Here is a 20,644-nt window from a genome sequence, read left to right on the forward strand (position 1 = left end):
ACACACGAGCTAGCAGTTTTTTTTTCTTGATCCCAAACCTGCATCACACCATTTTCTGCTGCATACTTGCACCCATTCTCATCTAATTGTCCGAGGCTAATGATATTGCTCCTTAAGTGAGGAATGAAGTACACATCCGTCAGCACGCGATGATCACCAGAGAGGCGCTTCATCAACACACAGCCTCTCCCACATATTTCAACTGTGGAGCCATCTCCAAACCTCACTTTGCCTCACACGGTGCGGTCTAGCTCCGTGAACTTGTCCAGACTACCGGTCATGTGATTGCTAGCTTCGGTGTCAAGATACCAACTCGTGTTTTGACTGCCCTCCAGCTTTGGCACAACCTTTCCTTCGTTCAGCAGAACCACCTCACCAGCAACCTCCAAGGGCTGCACCAACTCGAGTGTTTCCATCATCAACAGCCCCGGCCCATTCTCATCATCTTGAGCAAGGTTGAGCTTCTCTTTCTTTGGCTCTGTACATTCAGACTCGAAGTGACCAAGTGCATCACAGTTGTAGCACCGTATCTTACTCTTATCAAATTTCCGGTGCTTCTTGGGCTTTTGATCAGGGTGCTCACCACGCCCCCCGCGCCCGGCGCGGCCACCGTTGCGACCGGACTGCCCTCGCCCGCGGCCACCGCGTCCACCAGCGCCGCTGCTGCTAGAGCCCTCTCCACTCAGCTTCTGTTTGCCGAGCAGGTTCTCCAACGCCTTGGTCACGAGCATCAGCTGCTCATTCTTGTCGCCGCGATCACCACGGCGCCTGATCTCATTCTCCTCGAACGCACGCAGCCGACCGACTGCCTCGGCAACCGACATGGTCTTCATGTCACCCCACTGCTCGATCGTCCCGATGATCTGTGAAAACCGATCAGGGACAGCAGCAAACAGCCGCTTGACGACCGTCTTCTCCGGGAGCTCCTCTCCTAGTGCACGGATCTCACTGACAAGCGCACTCAGCCGGCGAGAGAATGCAGAGATCGTCTCGCCGTCATCCATCAGCATGCGGTCAAACTTCCGCATCAGCTGATTTATGTGCGCCTCTGACACGCGCGCCTCACCGATCCGCATCGTGCGGATCGCATCCCATGCCTCTCTCGCCGTCTTATACTCGACGAGCGCCATCATCACATCATCAGGAACAGACTGGGAGATTGCTGCCATGGCGCCCATATCTCGTTCTTCGTCGTACTCAGTGTCGGTCTCGATCGCCGACCACACGCCCAATGGACGCATGATGATCTTCATCTTGTCCGCCCAGAGATGGTAGTTCGACTCCGTGAGCTGCGGCGCTCCGGACAACCACGACGCCTTCCTCCGAGGAGCCGTCGCCCGTGCGCTTCCCCGGCGGCTGGTACTTCCCCGCCGCCAGCGCATCCTTCTGCGCGTCGTCCGCCATCGCATCCTTCTGCGCGTCGTCCGCCATCGCTTCAGATCACCGCCGCCACACTGCACCACGATCGCCGCCGCCGCAAGATCGCCTCCCGTGAACCAAGGCTCTGATACCAAATGTTAGAAAAATCTCTTCCGGATCACTCAAACACACACGCGATCTCGTGGACTTGAAGAACACACACGAACGCGAGCACACAGAAGACGGCAGTTTTGCGACGCGAACTGCTTGCGTCTTTTCAGTTTTTTTCTTGCTTTATTCTCTCAACAGCACGTACAGATCGTGCCTGTTACAACGCCGAAGCCTCCTCTCGATCCTATTTTCCCGTGCCATCCCACGGAGCATCGTTAGGAGGGGCTGACCAAGCAATCTATGACTCGATCTAATCCTGTGCGTGTGCATACACGTGACAGGTCCTATTTATTTTCAACATGCAAACTGCAGAAGAAAAAACTACAGCACATGTGACAACACCACAATGTGCCAGCCTACTGAAAATAGTTTTCCAACGTGACAGAAACTGAAACACAACAAGGTTAATTATATGACATCTTGGCACCCGGGCTGGTTCTTGGATGGCTGGATTTTATAGCTTCTTGCGCCCTATCGTTTCCAATATCCTACCTGATTCCATGGCTTGGTGTGGGCGGGCGCAAACACGGAGGAGTTCTACACGGAGGTGCAGGAGAGGATCCTCGCGAGGTACGGCAAGGTGTTCGACTGGTCCCTCAAGGCCAAGATGATGGGCAAGAAGGCCGCCGAGTCGGCGCGCATCTTCGTCGACGAGTGCGGCCTCGCCGGCCTGCTCACCCCGGAGCAGTTCCTCGAGGAGCGCGAGGGCATGCTGCAGGAGCTCTGCCAACCATCCCCAACTTCATATGCAACATGACAGAGGTAATTGGCCCGTGATCCACGGGTGGAATTGCAAATCCCCCCTCCCTCCCAGTTCTCTATGTAGGTGAAAGTAATATCGGTCACGGGTTGCTGTTACTACGATTTAATTACCACCCTTGTTTTACCGTGGATCAAACTTGGGGTTTCTGCTGTAAGTAGGAGTTCTGCCGTCAATCAGTTACAGAAAGCAGAGCAATTACCAATTTATTGGCTGCTAAAAAAAAGCTGCTCAATTTTTTTTTTATCATTTATTGTCGAGGTTCTTACTTTATTTTCTGTGAAATTAAGGCGTTTCTGAGGCACCTGAGGATCTACAGAGGGGGGAGAATGAAGTTACCTATATTGGACAACATCAACGGGATCATTCGCCCATCAAGGTACAATTGAAGATTAACCGGCGCTTTTCCGGTTCATCGACTAAGCTCTAATGGAGTTCTTCGTGAAAGAGTAGTTACTTCTGACAAATTTGATGTTCTTTCCTTGCTGCAGATTAATTACATTTATTTTCGTATGCTCATTACTCATAGATGATGAGCAATTCTTTTCTATCACTCTCGACCAAATCTCTATGTGGGTATCACTTGATGATAAGTGGAGAGATAGTTTGGGACAATCCTGCTCGTGTAGCCTGAAAATGATTGTCTGATGAAAGCACTCATCCCTATCATATTAGAAGTTCAGAACTCTGTTATCAGCTACCCTTAGCCTTCTCTGCTTTTGTTGCACTATATGTAAAATGAATTTATAAACTTTCTGTAGCCTGTACAGCCCGTGCATTCCATTCCCCCTCCCGCTTGCTCTCAGCTCCTGTCTGCCTGACAGTGAGTAAGGCGCTTCTGATTGGTGCGCAATGGTGAATTGCGGTGAAATGCTAGTGTACATAACTAAAAAAACCAATTACTGTGCTCTACTACTTCAGAATACGAAATTGATTTTCAGTGCTAGGGGATTTGTGGAGATTGGATTGTGGTGAGACAAGATTATATTGTGTATACTACAGGTCAGGGAATGACAGGGATTAGATTAGGTATGCCTGTCATCGGCGTTGCAGCGCTCAACTGTTCCTGCTGGCTCTGGCATTGTCGACATTTTCAGTTTTCTATTTTCATGACATACTCAATGCTTGCCACGTGTCTGATTGTTCACCTCTAATGCCATGTTTTCTCCATGCATGTGCCTGGTAGAATTACTAGAAGTACGATCTATTTTCTACTTGCTGTCCTAGCTTGCCATCAGCATACGCCAACAACCCAAGGTATGATGTTGTTGGATTAATAGCTATTCTTAGAGAATGGATCCAGATATTATTTATTTTGCTGGTTCTATACTTGGCTGCAATTTTTCACGGAATAGGACACAGTGTTATGTTGTCTGACACGTATGTACATTTTCTTCAAGCCTTAAATTGTACTCCCTCCGTCCCAAAATTCTTGTCTTAAGTTTGTCAAGAAATGAATTTATGTAAATACTAAAATGTGACTAGATACATTCATATGTAGACAAATTTAAGACAAGAATTTTGGGACGGAGGGAGTAGTTAGCAACACTAGTGGGGACGGGGCCTTTAGCCCAGGCCCGTAAGGGGCTTTAGTCCCGGTTCACCAACCGGGACTAAAGGGGCGGGACTAAAGGCCTAACCTTTAGTCCCGGCCCTGTTACAAGCCGGGACTAAAGGTGCTCCACGTGGGCGCCTCGTAACGTCCCAGGGGCAGGCCCTTTAGTCCCGGTTTGTTACACGGACCGGGACTAAAGAGTTTCAGATTTTGCTTATTTTGGGGTTTTAGGGTTTTAGGGTTTAGGTGTTCGGGAGATTAACGTGATGCCTCGTTTGGTGTTCGGGAATTATTTTTCATATAATTTAAATAGAAATAATTATGCATATATATATAAGATTAACTTATCTTACAAGCGAGCATATATATACAATTATATGGAGATCTGAATTATCGGGACTAGAGCCCGTCTATTCGATTACATGGACGAACATCAGTAATGGCCCCTAGCTACACTAAATCGTCCTTTGTCATCTATAGCTTCCGTCCTCAGAAAGGTCGCAAGCTCCTCTGCAACAGCGATCGCGCGTTGCTCTGGTAGGACCTTCGTCCTCATGGCCGTGTACTATATAAGAAGAGGAGATGAATATGAATATCAATCATGATAACAAAGAATGACGGGTAAAAATAGAGGTGTGAATGTTCATTGCTTACGTCGAATCTGTGATCCTTGTGCTCAGAGGTAAACGTGTGAATGGTCTCGCAAACATAGTATCCGCATAGATGCGTCCCCCGCGGTTGCTGGTCGCACTTTACGAAAATAGAATATATATAATCAAAATAATAATCTAGCATCATAAATGTATTGGAAATAGAAGTATATCATACTACTACTTACCTGAGCCGCTCTAAAGGTCAGCTTCTCAGGCTCGATACCGGGAGTCACGCACTTGAACCGCTTCCAGACCCTGCCCGACAAGGATAATGATTTGCTAAGTTTTTCATTAATTGATATATCAGAAAATCATCGAAAGAGACCGATAGAGCGCAAGAATGATTGAAATTATCCTTGGAGCATGTCCTGCAGGCTTTGAAACTGTTTCAAGGGTCTCGATAATGGGTCGAAGGCATGAACTCTTCCCTTATCAATTTGAATGTCCAACAGAATCCAATGAAAGCTGCACATATATATATATATATATATATATATATATATATATATATATATATGTGTGTGTGTGTGTGTGTGTGTGTGTGTGTGTGTGTGTGTGTGTGTGTGTGTGTGTGTGTGTGTGTGTGTGTGTGTCAGTAACTTATCAATTACACTTATAAGTGAATGGACACAACAGAGTAAAGACCCTCACCTGAAGTTGTATGGAAACAGTATGTGGTCACAGAAATTTTGATCTGTTAGAAACCTTAGAAGGTTTTCCTCCGTCTCCTTGGGTTTATCAGTTAGCGTCGCTATATGTATTTTATCTGGGTCAATAAACCCAATATTTAGTATGTTCTTAATTTTACAATCCAGAATCTTCATTCTGCATAATAGAGTACAAGTTATATATAGACAATGAATTGAAATAACTAAACAAGTTATATGTAGACAACGAATTGAAAAACTTACAGACAATAGCAACTCATAAGCGATTTGTCGAGGGCGTCGCCATTGTACATTTGGAAGAGTTCATCAAAGTCGATATGGATTTCTTCGGGGCGGCCGTAGTACTCCCGTGAGACACTCACCACGATCATCGTTCTCCCATTCTTTGATTCACTTAAGTACCATGTATGCAAGTAACGCATATTTGTTGGGAGATCATCTTTGCTGACCAAAGGCTCTCCCATGACAAAATGTGGCTTAGGGGCTACCACAGCCTTGGTTAACCTGTCGTCTTGGGAAGCCACAACATCTTCAACCGAGACACCCCATTCAGCCGCCCACTTCTTTGCTAATTCAAAATCTTGCCCCTGCACGAGAGGGGGAACATTCTCGGTTAACACCTTGAGGGGTGGGATCGACTGTTTGGCCTGTTGTCCAAGCTGAGGAACGTCTGATTTTTTCTTGCATGTAGTTGAACTTGATTTGCTCCCACTTGCACTTGCACGTGATCTGCTCTTTTTCACTTCCTTCTGCAATGTGCGTGTAAAGTCATCAGGCTTATGGTGTAAGTCATACTGTGATGGAAGGGTCGTGAAGTATTTTGCAAATGCTATTTGCTTCTCGGTGTATTCCGGGCGGGGCTCGGGTTCCTTCTTTTTCATCTGCGCATCATGATGTTCCTTTGCTGTCCTGGCGTTTTCCTCGGGGGTACGATCATAAGGTCTGATAGGAAGATTAGCATGAGGTACCTTTGGGAGGGGCGACCGTTTGCGCTTTGGGGGGCTCCGTCGCTTAGAAATCGTCGGCGGAGCGTTCTTGGTGGCACGCTTCCGCTTAGTATCCTGTGCGGGCGGCGGCGGAGACGGACGACCCAAGTCCGGCGGAGGTGATCGAGATGGACTCGTGTTGTGCTGGCCGACGTCATGTGGAGGGCTTGGAGGTAATGGAGGTGTAGGTGACCTGCGACGACTCGGAGGCGGTGTTTTTCTTCCTTTCTTCCCTTTTTCTTCCTTTCTTCTCCTTTTTCTTCCTTTCATCTCCTTTTTCTTCTTTTCTTCTCCTTTCTCTTCTTTTCTTCTCCTTTTTCTTCTTTTCTTCTACGGGTCGGAGTGTTGGGGAGGAGGGGGCGGGGGGCTTACCGGCCAGACGTGTCGACGGCGTGCGGCAAGGAGGACGGCGCGGCGCGCGGCGCGCGGCGAGGAGGGCGGCGCGCGGCGAGGAGGACGGCGGCGGCGAGGAGGACGACGGCGACGGCGAGGAGGACGGCAGGCGGCGGCGAGCAGGACGGCGGGCAGCCTGACGGCGTCGTCGAGTTCGTCGCTGTGTCGCGCCGGGCAGGAGAACGAGGAAGAAGGAGAGAAGGAAATGCGATTTGGGTTGGAAATTTTATAACTCCCGCTTATATAGCTGGATCTTTAGTCACGGTTCGGGGCTTGATCCGGGACTAAAGACCCCCTTTAGTCCCGGGTGGAGCCACGACCCGGGACTAAAGGCCCTTTTTCGGCAGACCAGAAGGCGGGAAGCAGGGGCCTTTAGTCCCGGCGCGACGCTCCAACCGGGACTAAAGGGGGTCTTTAGTCCCGGGGCGTGGCTCCACCCGGGACTACAGCCCCTCCTCAGCTGCACGATAAATTTAGTCCCACCTCGCCCAGCGAGGGGGACTAACACTTGTTTATAAGCCCCGTCGCAGCTTCTCCATCGAGCTCCTCTCTAAAGCAGGCTTACGGGCCTAAACTCATTGAAAATTGAAACTATATTCGAAATTATGGAGAAAATTCAACCTGAATTCAGAGTGAGTTCAGATTGAATTTTCTCTATAAATTCTCATGTAGTTCAATTTTTTTCTATTTTCATAATTAATAATTTTGACTATCCAAACTATTATCTATTTTGTTATTTTCAATTAAAAACTATGTTTATTAAAAATTCTTTTTGCATATTTGAGAATTTGACAAAACTATGATAATGGAAAGTGTTTGAAATTGAAGAAATAATGCAAAACTATTTTCTATTTTCATAATTAATAATTTTGACTATCCAAACTATTATCTATTTTGTTATTTTCAATTAAAAACTATGTTTATTAAAAATTCTTTTGGCATATTTGAGAATTTGACAAAACTATGATAATGAAAACTGTTTGAAATTGAATAAATAATGCGAAACTATTTTCTATTTTCATAATTAATAATTTTGAGTATCCAAACTATTATCTATTTTGTTATTTTCAATTGAAAACTATGTTTATTAAAAATTCTTTTTGCATATTTGAGAATTTGAAAAACTATTATAATGAAAAGTGTTTGAAATTGAATAACTAATGCATAACTATTTTCTATTTTCAAAAGTAATTATTTTGACTATCCAAACTATTATCTATTTTGTTATTTTCAATTAAAAACTATGTTTATTAAAAATTCTTTTTGCATATTTGAGAATTTGACAAAACTATGATAATGAAAAGTGTTTGAAATTGAATAAATAATGCAAAACTATTTTCTATTTTCAAAAGTAATTATTTTGACTATCCAAACTATTATCTATTTTGTTATTTTCAATTAAAAACTATGTTTATTAAAATCTTTTTGCATATTTGAGAATTTGACAAAACTATGATAATGAAAAGTGTTTGAAATTGAATAAAGAATGCAAAACTATTTTCTATTTTCAAAAGTAATTATTTTGACTATCCAAACTATTAACTTATTTTTTTTAGCTAGTTGACCCTGAAATTGAAAAGCACTACAAATGAACTCTGAAAATGTTGAAATTTGGCATGCTATCATCATTTCACCCACATAGCATGTGTTAAAAAGTTGACAGGGCTACGACAAAAACTGGATGCACTTCGTGTACAAAACGAACAATCTCTCTCGAAGTATGAGCGTTTCGAACGAGAACTCATCTCTTACAAAGGGATTTCATTTTTTTGAACTTATTTGAACTCCATACTTTTTGTGTGTTCAAAATGCACCATTCAAAGGCACATCACAAAATTTCAATAATTTCATATATGGTGGACACTAGCTCACCTATGGTATATGGTGGACATTCTTCTTCTCTCATATATGGTGGACACTAGCTCACCTGATTTTTCAACCGTCGATGATGGTCGCAACTCCTACTTCCCCTAGTGCATAACCAGTATCTAGCACAAGGAGAAGAAGGAGAAACGACCCCCCACAGCAACAGTCGACATTCTTCTTCTCTCATGTATGGTGGACACTCCCTCACCTGATTTTTCGACCGTCGATGATGGTCGCTACTCCTTCTTCCCCTAGTGCATAACAAATATCTAGCACAAAGAGAAGAAGGAGAAGCAACCCCCACAACAACAGTCGGCATTCTTCTTCTCACATGTATGATGGACACTCCCTCACCTGATTTTTTGACCGTCGATGATGGTCGCTATTCCTTCTTTCCCTAATGCATAACAAATATCTAGCACAAGGAGAAGAAGGGAAAGCGACCCCCACAACAAAAGTGGTTCCGCGGCACGCCACGTGGTTCCGCTGCACGCCACGTGGTTCCGCTGCACGCCATGTGGGACTAATGGTCTTTCATTTTTAAATGACTATTTTAATCAAAAACAGATCTGTTACAAAAGGGATTTCATTTTTTGAACTTATTTGAACTAAAGACTTTATATATATATATATATGTGGTCGAAATGCATGATACCATGAAGTTAGAAAGGGCTAAACCATTCAAAAGTAACAAATGAAGTTAGAAAGGGCTAAACCATTCAAATTTGGAAACTATAATGGCACAAACAGAAACTAGACATATATAAATTGGTCCAAGCAGTACATGATACTAGTCCAAACAGTACATAATAATAGCTATCATAGATATATATTTCGAGGTGACGCTGGCCATAGTTGACGACTCGAATCAGAATGTCCACCTTATTCGAGGTGACGCTGGCCATAGTTGACGACTTGAATCTTGCGGTACAACTCGTATGAAACGTATGCACCTTTTGCTGCATACTCAATGTTGATACGATCAAGTGGGGCCTTCTCCCAAAGTTTGTGCTGAGACTTTGGGAAATTGGTCTTCATATCACCATATTCCTCGTCGATCAAGGCAACTGCCATATGAGCCATCGAAGTCCTGACATGTCGAAGCCTGAATACCGTTTGGAGATCAATGAGGCAACCAGTTGGTATCTCAATACCGAAGCTGTACCTCATCTTCAACTTGTCGTTCGTTATGTCAACGGTAGCAAAACTGATGCCGCTGCGAAGGAAGTCCATGAGTTCTGGACAATGCTTGTCACTACTGAAACAAATTAAAATGGAACAAATGTTACATACTGCTGCAATAAGGAAAAATGTTTCACTACAACTAAAGAGAAAATTATCTTTAGGATTCAAATAGAACATATGCAATGGAACCTAGAGAGATCACTATAGCTATCCAATGGAACCTAGAGAGATCACTAGCTATATGCAATTTTCATGACTATGACATATCATATTGCTATCCAATGGAACCTAGAGAGATCACTAGCTATATGCAATTTTCATAACCTTGGATCAAAGAACACCGCATAAAATTGTATCACTACAACTATGATTTCAATGGAACATATTGAACCAATCAGATTTTTCAGATTGTGAAACACTATTCCAATCAGATTGTGTTCCCTTCAACTAATCAAAATTGTTTCACTACAACTATTTGAAGCGAACCAACTATGATTCCAATGGAACATATTAAACACTAGTTGATTCTAATACGATTTTTCAGATTATGGAACACTATTCCAATCAGATTGTGTTCCCCTTCAACTAATCAAAATTGTTTCACTACAACTATTTGAAGGGAACCAACTATGATTGAAACAAATAAACTTACAATGTCATTACCTTGGATCAAAGAAAGCCTCAAAACTTACCTCGCCCATTGGAAGATCAAGACATAGTGTGCGAAGCATAGTTGGATGACGGCAACACCGCGTTGATCGGCCGTGTACTCTAGATCAAGCCCCAAGAACTTCTCATGATCCATTGCGGCGTCAAGCCATCGTTCCTTCAACTGTTCAAGAAAATACGGCATCTCCCTGCTCTCGTTCGTGTACACGACATCGAGCTTGGTCTTGCCATGTGCGAGCACCTCTCCAAAGCGAGTTGGCATGGTGGAAGAAGAGAAGGGAAGAAGAGAGGAGAAGAACAGAGCGAGAGCGAGAGAGAAGAAGAAACAGAGAAATGGCGACTCTGCTTCGCTTCGTGCTTTTCATCGCCCGAAACGACGCGGGATGCAAACCGTTTGGGCCATTAGTCCCGGATTGAGCCACTAACCGGGACTAAAGAGGTATACCAACGGTTGCCACCACTACGACAGGCCACGTGTTAGGCCGTTAGTCCCGGGTTGAGCCACCAACCGGGACTAAAGGGGGATACGAACGGTTGCCACCACCACTGCCCATCGCGTAGCCCTTTAGTCCCGGTTTGGGACACGAACCGGGATTAAAGGCTCCTTACGGGCCGGGACTAAAACCTCGAGGGAGGCATTGAGAATTGGGGCGACGTGGCCGGGCCTTTAGTCCCGGCCCAGAGGCAGGCCGGGACTAAAGGGTCCCGGCCAAAGGCCCGTTTTCCACTAGTGCAAAACATATAGACACACTTTGGTGGTGGCGTTAGCTTTCTCATTAAATTATCTAAATTTGTTTCTCAGTTCCTACTTCTGTAGGTCCATTAAATCTTCTGTAGAACTATATATTTGATATTACCTGAAAAATAAGGAGGTTACCTATTCCTTTACACACCTGCAACCAAATTGAACGATACCAGTTGTATTTGGGCGCAGTTTCATACAAGATAAAGCTTAGTACAAAAAAAATGTAATTTTTCCTTATTTTCTGTACATTCATATTTATTCAAATTTAAATCGAGAAGCCTCTAGGCATGTGTACATTGAGAATCATTCTGAAATTGTGGTTCAGAGCAGAGCATTTAAAAAGGAGGCATGATTTTGATATATTTTTTTACAAGATATTACATCGGTTTTCTGGTTTGGGCATACTTATAATTGTTTTCTTCTAACTACATCTTATCCTGCACTTTTGTATACTATTCTAGATTAGAAGATGTATATGAATGTGAGCAACATAGTTCATTACTCCTACAATATGGACGCACCAATGAAATTCGATTATCCCTTGATAAGTCTTAGTTTTTTTTTTTTGCTTTCGTTTGTATGATTAAAAATTGGCATCAAACAAACAGGTACTTGGATAAACTTTGTTCACGCACCAAAGGTTAAGGAAGGTCATATCTCTGTCTATGTTTTTGGAAGTTAAGAGGGCCTGCTATCAGTCACCGCCCACAACCTTTCATAATGTCTGTGCATGAATTAATTACTTGCTGATTTTCAAACACATTGTATCAGACAAGAAAGTTGGATAACAAGGCATACGGACCAGGCCATCTGTCTAATATGGTTATAGTGAACTACCTTCGTGGCTTCCTTTTGGTATAAGTTGATGCTTTTGGTCTATTCATGCTATGAAAAAACACTGTTGTCGTCTAATAGACTTGGTGCTTTGGACCCTTTTCATTCTTATCCTGATATTGCATATCGTCTTTGGTCTATCAAATGCTTATGTTAAACTTTATTTATGGCACGTCGGTTGGTCTGCATATAATACAATAATATGCCTTGACAGTGCCCTTTTTTGATGTTAAACTTCATTGATGTTGCGGGAGTAGGGGTCAGATTGCAGTGATATTAGTATATTTTTTCCGGTGGCAGTGTCCTTTTTTCCCTTGCATCGCCAATTAATTACCTTTTAGTCTTGGCCTGGCGCTTAGGCGCTTACATCTGTTTTCTCACTGATTTAAGAAGGGCTTTAAGAGGTGTGAAGATTTTTGAAGGAGGTGATGCCCGCTTTGTTGTTCAGAACACAAAAGAAGTATGTGTAAGTGTACATCACCAACTTTATTTTACTTGCTTGCACTTACAGTGTATTTTAGAGTGCACACTTGGCGAAGCATCTGCTCGTGCTTACAATGCTCTATAAGGGAAATAATAATAGATGCACACTTGCTCTTTTACTGTTTTTGAACGGTTGTCAGGTTATTCAAAGGAGATACATATCATAAAAAGATGGTAAAATCTGTGTATCGCTTTGTACATGTGAAATATTAAGATGCATGAGTTTTAGACTTCTGTGGCAACGATAAACAGTAAAGAGAAATTCCCTTAAATGTACAATTAGTATTTTGCTTTTTGTTATATGTTATATTCCAAAGATACCTGGTAAAGAGAAATGCCCTTAAATGTACAGTTGGTACTTTGTTGTTGTTTCGCTTGTTATATGTTATATTCCAAAGGTATTCTCTATCCTCTGTTGTATAGTTGACGGTCATGTGAACATGAAGCTTTATCTATAAAACATGGATGTAATCTTGAAGAACGTCACTCCTGATATGTGTTCATGTGCTTGGCGTGGAACATGATACCTATTAAGTCATGTTTTTGCACAATTCTTTGATGAAGCTTTACTGAACAATATAACGCTTCTAAGAGCTGCCACTTTACACTAATAATGCAGTGCAGAGGCCTGTGTGTGGAGCTGAGGACGAAATCTATAGCCATGGATTTAGTGACTTCACAAGGATAAGACATAGACGAAGATTTGTTGATAAGGTCTATGAGAACACGAATGAAATGGACTATAAGCATCTATTTAGTTGGTTTTGAATCAATGTCATGTGCATAGTTTGAATACTCGGTTGGCCCTCGATTTTTGCGCCATGGGCGCAACGGGTCATCTAGTGTAGTACAAGCTTGCAAGTATGGTGGCCTCTAGTTGCGCTCTTTCAGAAGCCGCTGGTACTGATATCCACCAAGTCTAAATTTTGAAAGGCAGACAATAGTACTTTCGGAGCGCTTAGTACTTCTGTAATAATCTGGCTTTATACATCATCGATGCCGAGCCAGGGTAATAAAGCTTCCACTTTCAAGAAAAAACATACAGTTATATTATGTAAAAAATAGTCTCCTTTTTTGCAGACTTACTGATTATTTAAAACACCTGTAGGTTTGGGGAATCTTTCTTCTGTGGTCCTTCTTCCGCTACTTATATATGGTTTTAAGCTTGGTATAACAGGAGCCGCAATTTTTACAGTCGCATCCCAGTAAGTTTTCTATTACCTCGGTGTAATCTGAGTTCAAGAGAATTATGGAAGTCGATTCGACATATACCAGCAAAAGTCTCTCCCAGTTTGGTTCCTATATGTTGCTGAAATAATCAAAGGAAATAACACTTGCTGTCAAACTTGCAACTTACCTTTTTTTCATTATTTGGATACATTTAAATTGCGACAAACATATGAAGTACTATGAGATTACTGGCTATTAGCAGATCTACTGATATTGTGGCATTCAGTTTATTAGTTATATGATTACACATGTCAGATTTACTATCAAAACATGAAGCGTTTTTTCATATCACTTTTAAGATTGTTTAATATAAAGTGACAAAATTTCTGCTATAACAAGTGGGTAACTTTTATAGAAACTATATTGTTAACTATGATATCATGATAATCTTTTGATCGAATATTTTTAATACGCATATGAGATTTTAACAACTTGATCTGGTTCCACTTTCTTGACAAATTTGTGCAAAATGTTTTCAAGTACTCAACCTATTGATGCACATGGACATGATGACTCTCTAGCGTTTATGGACCAACCAACCTGTAATCATGGACCTTATTGTCTTGTAGACCATTTGGTGTTTCGAGTGTTTTGGAGCTTGCACTTTGTGCATGTAGATACAAACTTGTGTGTTGTGGACCATCTGAAGTGTCTCATAGTAACCAATAGTCCTTATCTTTTTATGACTTGTGTGTTCTAGATGATTGTTAGGATGGTCAAAACTATGCTTCCTCTACGTTAATTTGTTGTCAACTTGCGTTCAATGTATGTGCATGTTTATAAACATATTTTCATTATGGTGTAATATGTGTTTATCTTGAACCTTCTTGTGGGTGTGAGGATAATAATTGAATATTTTTAGAGCTGATAGTATAACCTGTGCGCACCATGAACTATACTAATGGCACACCTGGGAGGCATACTAATGACGCACCATGAGCTATACTAATGACGCACCTGGGAGGCATACTAATGGCGCACCATGAGCTATACTAATCACGCACTGCCTGGTGCGTCATTAGTAAAAAATTCTAATGGCGTGATGCTAGTGGCGCACCTATAGTGCGCCATTAGTAGCCAAAACAGGTGCGCCACTAGCATGCCTTTTCCTAGTAGTGAAATTATTATGAAACACTGTCCTTCTTAGCAAAAAATTAAACATCAAATCAAAAACAAAGCTGTTGGAGCTTATTCATAACTCTGGAGGAATTCATGCTGCAGCCCTAAGAAGAAATATCTGGACTTATCACACCTTCCCAAATAAGGCCAAACTGATATTTCTGGTTATTGGCAAGAACCAGTTATCGCCATTATGTCTAACTTGCTAGCGCTGCTTTACAAAGATTGCTGCAACTTTCAAACATTTGCAGGGGAGGCATCTAGTAACCAGATACGCTACCATCTGTTAGCCAATTATTATCCTAAAAAACATCAAGGCTGATAAACATTGCTGGTACCACTTGGTCCACACATCTTATCCAACAACTTTCTAGTCATGTAGCTACAATATACAATCGAAGTTGTGTGGATACCAAGGCATGCTGAATGTACATCTGAATTCTAGTAGCATTCAATAACATATACTCCAATGCTGCAGTAAGATATATTGCATATCGACAGTAAGTATAAGCATGATTTAACGCTATCAAGTAATTACAGTTACCTGATGACCACCAGAAACATTAATAATAAGATAAACCCGATGCTGGTACGCATTCATAAGATGAACTTAAGTTAGCAGCCTGCGCTAACATGTAATTTAATAACCAATATATAATTGCATAAGTTGAATGGATTCCATGTCACGCATAGAGGTGGCTAGGCTAGGTTTTGCATGTAACAGCAGCAATCAATCAAAAAAAACAAGGGAGCTTCATGTGAGTACCTGAGTTATTCCATTTCTGTTCTCAGCCACATAAGAGCAGTCTCTGGTCTGGCACTCATGAAAATCTCTCGGTTCTCGGGGATCTTGAACACTCGGAAAGCCTTGACTTCTTCCTCGGGTGTGATATCCATTGTTTTCAGCAGATTGATGCAATTTTTGATAGAGTACTCGTCCACAACCCTTGGCTTGTTCCTCTCATCTTCCACTTGCTTCGTCCTTATTTCCAAGTACTTCTCCATCATTGCAGCCACATCGCTATTCGCCCCCCTCCGCCTCTTTGGTTCTTTTTCTTGTCCATTTCTTAAGGGTGTTGTAGCCAAACTTGGTTGCGTTTGATGGGGCTCCACGGCAATATTTTCTTGCACGAACACCTCCTCAACATCTTCATCAATCTGCACCCTTTCTCCTCCAAGATTCTCACCATTGGCTGATGGTTCTCCTCCAATATTGTCACCATGGTATGATGTTTCTCCCTGATTCTCGCGAAGATACTCACCAGCTCCTCCCAGATTCTCGAGTTGTGCTTGGGTTGAGTACTATGATGACTCGATAGATGTGAAGTTGTATGTCCCTTCAGCAATTTGGCCTACAAGTTAAAGTGACAATCGAATATAAGATTTCAAAATAAAAGACTGAACAAACATAAAACAATGACATGAGTATATGGATGAAGTTGATAACTGACCATCATGCAATTCTCCCAAAGCGTCAAAAAGAGGGAAACCTTTTGTCTTGAACTTTCCAGCTTTAGGGTGTGACTACATAGTTGACAAAAACAATGAGATTAGAGCATGCAACAAAGCAATGAAATGTTTAGGGAATAACAATGACATTCTTACTATGACAATGTTTTTCCAAAGTGGTGGATCTGCTAGAATCTTGCACTGATGGTCATCCCATGAAACACCACTTTGCTTCCTTATCTCTTTAATCATCCTATAATCTCTTTTCAACTCTTTCTCCTTCTCTTGGATCTTCTTCTTCTCGTACCTAGCATATGGATTCTTCTGGTGGAATTTCTTCACTATCTCATTCCATGCTTCAGAGCTCCATCCATTTTGACCCTTGTGTTCAGGTGTAGCATGCTCACGAAGCAAGTCCACGAGATCTTTCTCAAGGCTTGCATTCCATTGTGCTCTATCTTCTGCATTCCACGTATCATGTTAATGTACCTTTTTCTATCTTAACTATTTTCACATAGCTAGAGAAATATTTAAGATTGTACAAGAGCTAGTTTATTACCTTTTGGAGACCCTCTCCTCCTCTTTTCCACACTCCCAGTAGGGGGTGACGCTCTATGCCTTTCAGCAACTTCTTTCATCAGGTTCAACCTTGGTGATCCTCGAGCAGTCATCATAATGATTTCTGGACAAAACAAGTATCCAAGTGACTATTTATAACATGAGATGAAAGTAAAACAAGTTTCAAAGTGACAAATTATTACAAGCTTTATTGTGCCCTAAGGTTGTCGCTGATAATCTACCCACATTTGATGATCAATTGCATCCCTAAGGTTATCGCCTTCATGGTTGACTTGATGATTTTGAGGATTGTCACCATCAGGAAGATCCACCTAATTCACGGGAGATATGTTGTTTGGTTGATTATCTAACCAACGCTCATCTCCTTGGTGAGATCGAATGTTGTTATGTAAATGTTGCTGGAAGCTTGACTTGATTCTCTATTCGATGATGTGTACCCACTTTCAGAATTGGGAACCGCTTCTTCAGGACTCCCAATGCCCGTTCGATATGATTTCGTAACACGGCATGCCAATGATTAAAGAGCTCCCTATGATTTTGGGGTCGACGGCGACCGCGTGCAAACTCCTTGAGATGGTACCGAACACCACGGTACGGTGCCAAGAAGTAAGGAGTGTTGGCATAACCGCCATCAACCAGATAAAACTTGCCCGGAGGTACTTGAAACCCATTGTTAAGTGCTGAGCGAAGAACTCTAGCATCAGTCGCGGATCCCTCCCAACCACAAGAAATGAAGGTGAAGTTTAAGTCGAAGTCACACACGACCATAACATTATGGCTGAGGGTCCCTTTCCTATTTTTGAACGGTGCGGCCTTTTCTCCCAAAATTGTTATAGGAACACGTGTCCCATCAATGGCCCCGATGCAGTTCTACAACAAAATAGTACGAGTTAGCATATAAAACATGAAGAGTAAGATCTCAATGTGGATGGACGATGTGGATGGAAGTTGACGAAGAAAAAACCTGAAAATAAGGAAAGAATCTCGTGCTGGATTGAATCTTTGGATGTACTTGATCAGGATTTGGAGGCTTCAAGAAATGCTTAGATAGAGTAGGGATGATGTTGAAGAAATTCGTCATGTGCCAATGGAAAGTATCCCCGCTGTGACCAAAGCAAACTTGAAGATCTTCGAAGGAAGAATTGTGGGATAACATCCACAGAAACGATGTTAGTTTCTCTTCGACTTTAATTCTAGTGTCAGACACCAAATTCTCACGTCGAAGATAACCAATTAAAGATCTGAAAATGTGAGGTTCCATCCTAAATGCTACCAGGCAGTTTTTGATGTGTCCTTCGAGTAACTCATTAACAAACATCTCGCCTGTTAGCAACGACGTATGACGCCGAATCCTCGGCTCCCTACTAGCAACTCCACCGGTCTCCATCAAATGTAGTGCAGGGAAAACAAACAACATCATTTTGTCATCCTCCTCCTCCCTCTTCCTAATGCAATCCCTCATATCTGAATCCATTTTATGACTAAAGAAGAAAAAGGCCACTAGTTATTACTACTAAAACAGTAATAGTTATTACTACTAAGTCAGTAATAGTGCAAGTGAGCTGAAAAGTTTTTGCTTATAAGTTTTGTGTGAACCGGATGCTTGACATCAAATTTGGCTGCTGTTGTGAGGTGCAGTCTATGTTTCGACGGAGAGAGTACTTCTCAGCAATACACACACAAAAAACTGGAAAAAACACACAGCCTAAGTGCTTTGAAACAACAGCACACCAAGATCTTTTATAAATTGTAAGATCACAGAGACCGGCCATCCAAGATTTGTAAGTTCTTCTACAAACCACTTGCATCCATCCCAGACCAGTGGAGATCGAAGAAAGCATAAATCCATGGATGTGTCAGGATGTGCAGAGTGGCGGTCTAGCACAGGAAAGGGCACAGTCAAAGAAACCACTTGCATCCATCCCAGACCAGTAGAGTAACATGGATGTGTCAGGATATGAATCCAGCACAGTCGAAGAAACCATCCCTTGATCTGGCCGGAAGGGTGCAGCTGGATGGAACACGGCCATGGAGGGCCGGCCGGCCGCGCGCATGCAGCAGGGTCAACCGATACAAGTCACGAGCGGAGCAGCGTAAAACAAGAATCGCTGAACTCCGGCAAGAACGGATCCGACCGAGAAACGCAGGCAAGGCGAAGTACATACCACTGGTAGATTCGTGGAGGACGAAGGGAGATCGCTCGCGGAAGTCTGACGCTTCTTTGGTCCTGTTGATGCCGTGCCCTCCGTCCCCGCGGCCGGCACCTTCGCCGCCGTCGCTGTCGCCTAGGGTTCGCGAGAGGAGAGGACGATTTCTCTTTTTTGGGAGGAGAGGGGGTTGATTCCACGGGAGGAGAGATGGGGGTTGATTCCCCGCGTAAACCCGGTTGTTTTGGAAAGGATCGGACGGGATTTAACCCCGGTCGGGTTGAACCGAAGACAGTTAACAAGCTCACATGGATTTAATCCTGGTCAGGGCAAAACCCCGGGGTTTGACCGGGTTCCGGCTTCGATCCCGGCGGGAGTGGGCGTAACCGAACGAAACCTGAGGGTATAAAAGTCCTTAATTTTCCACAAATGAACTTATGGTGTACATTCAAAAGTAGATGGCCAAAACAGCTTTCAATTAACATCATAGCTTTTTTTTCATGTTGTAGCACGCCAAACTTACTCATCCACGAATATGATTCACGGGAGGAACCCGGGCAGCTCAGCGATTAGGCGTTCTGGGCGGTTGGATTGATTTTTTGATGCATTTTGGGCCGTTTGATCTCCCTCCGGACAACCTCTGTCGTCCGATCGAGAACCCAATGTTGGAAATATGAGCAATTTACCATAGGATTTCATTAAAAGAAAAACTAGGATAAACATAACTACCATGATAAAGACGGAAGAAGGCATGCAATATAGAGATGTGATGACAAAAGACATGTGCACGTATGATCTAGAAAAGAACATATGTGTAACCGTTCTATATAGACAAGGTATCATATGAAGTGATGAGCAGAAACGGAACATATCTAAAAGAGATACTATAGCAAAAAGTTACGATAGGAACTGAAAGAAGAAGAACATGAGTACGTATTGAGTTGCAGCAGCAGTAGGATTGGTGTTGGTGTTGGCGTTGTCGTTGGCCATGTTACCAGAGAGGTGGTCGACGTCGGGGAAGTAGTCGTCGTCCGGGAAGAAATCGTCGATGTCCGTGATGGAAGCCAGTAGTCGCGCTGAGCGCTCCCCAAAAACTCGAAGTGACGGAGTTTCGGAGGCCTACTGTCCCGACGAACGGTGCATGCCGCAAGACATGATGGGGAAGAACGTAGCAGCAGCACAGAGAAAGGAACCGGTGGCGAATGGGAACTTCTGATGCGTCGTCTCTGTAGAGGAGCAACCTCTCTTTTATAGGCGCAGGAGAAGGAGGCGAGAGGCCGGCGACGGGAGCCGAAGAGAGCGACGGGATATGAAACGAACAGACAGCAGCGACGAAACTGCAGCATTTGCTTTCAATATCCACTAGCAAAAATGTTCAGCTTCTCCGTGTCGACTTTCGTATACCAGTCGTGCGTGGCACAAATTTAGTTCGGCTCATTCCCACAACCCGCGGCGCGGCGCGTCGTGACGAGGCGGGCGGCGGAGGAGGAGGAGCGCGCGTGTATGTCTCTCTTGTTCTCAAGCTCATACATGTGTGGAAACATCCTCCCTTATAAGGAGGTCCAACTCCCACTAAACTAGCAATGTGGGACTAAACATTTCCACCTCTTGCCTTGCACAAATGGGCTGCGTGGGCCTCTAGGATTTATTAGAAATTTTCTGAAATCATATATATTGGGCTGGCCCATATTTGGACAAAATTCCAGCAATCCCTCACCAGATTCCAGAGGCACACAAAAATTACCTTTGGTTCCAAAACACTGTTTTATATACCGATACTGCAGTGAAGACTG

At 43.1% G+C, this 20,644-nt stretch overlaps 1 protein-coding gene across 1 annotated transcript; it reads right to left on the reverse strand.

Moving 5' to 3' along the window:
- Positions 1-14,681: 14,681 nt before the first annotated feature.
- Positions 14,682-19,056, reverse strand: LOC123449645. Its single transcript, XM_045126971.1, has 5 exons — positions 18,870-19,056; positions 16,685-16,807; positions 16,282-16,586; positions 16,128-16,200; positions 14,682-16,028 (listed from the first exon to the last, which is right to left on the reverse strand). Exons 2-5 carry the CDS (start codon positions 16,797-16,799, stop codon positions 15,979-15,981), a joined length of 543 nt encoding a protein of 180 aa, XP_044982906.1. The 5' UTR covers positions 16,800-16,807; positions 18,870-19,056; the 3' UTR covers positions 14,682-15,978.
- Between the last annotated feature and the right edge of the window lie 1,588 nt (positions 19,057-20,644).

The sequence above is a fragment of the Hordeum vulgare genome, chromosome 1H (assembly GCF_904849725.1).
Source record: "Hordeum vulgare subsp. vulgare chromosome 1H, MorexV3_pseudomolecules_assembly, whole genome shotgun sequence".
Taxonomy (NCBI): Eukaryota; Viridiplantae; Streptophyta; class Magnoliopsida; order Poales; family Poaceae; genus Hordeum; species Hordeum vulgare.

Coding starts and splice junctions, on each gene's coding strand:
- LOC123449645 (XM_045126971.1), bottom strand. CDS start 16,799: ATGATGACTGCTCGAGGATCACCAAGGTTGAACCTGATGAAAGAAGTT. Junction 16,587..16,684: donor GAGGAGAGGGTCTCCAAAAG/GTAATAAACTAG, acceptor CGTGGAATGCAG/AAGATAGAGCACAATGGAAT. Junction 16,029..16,127: donor TTTGGGAGAATTGCATGATG/GTCAGTTATCAA, acceptor TTTAACTTGTAG/GCCAAATTGCTGAAGGGACA.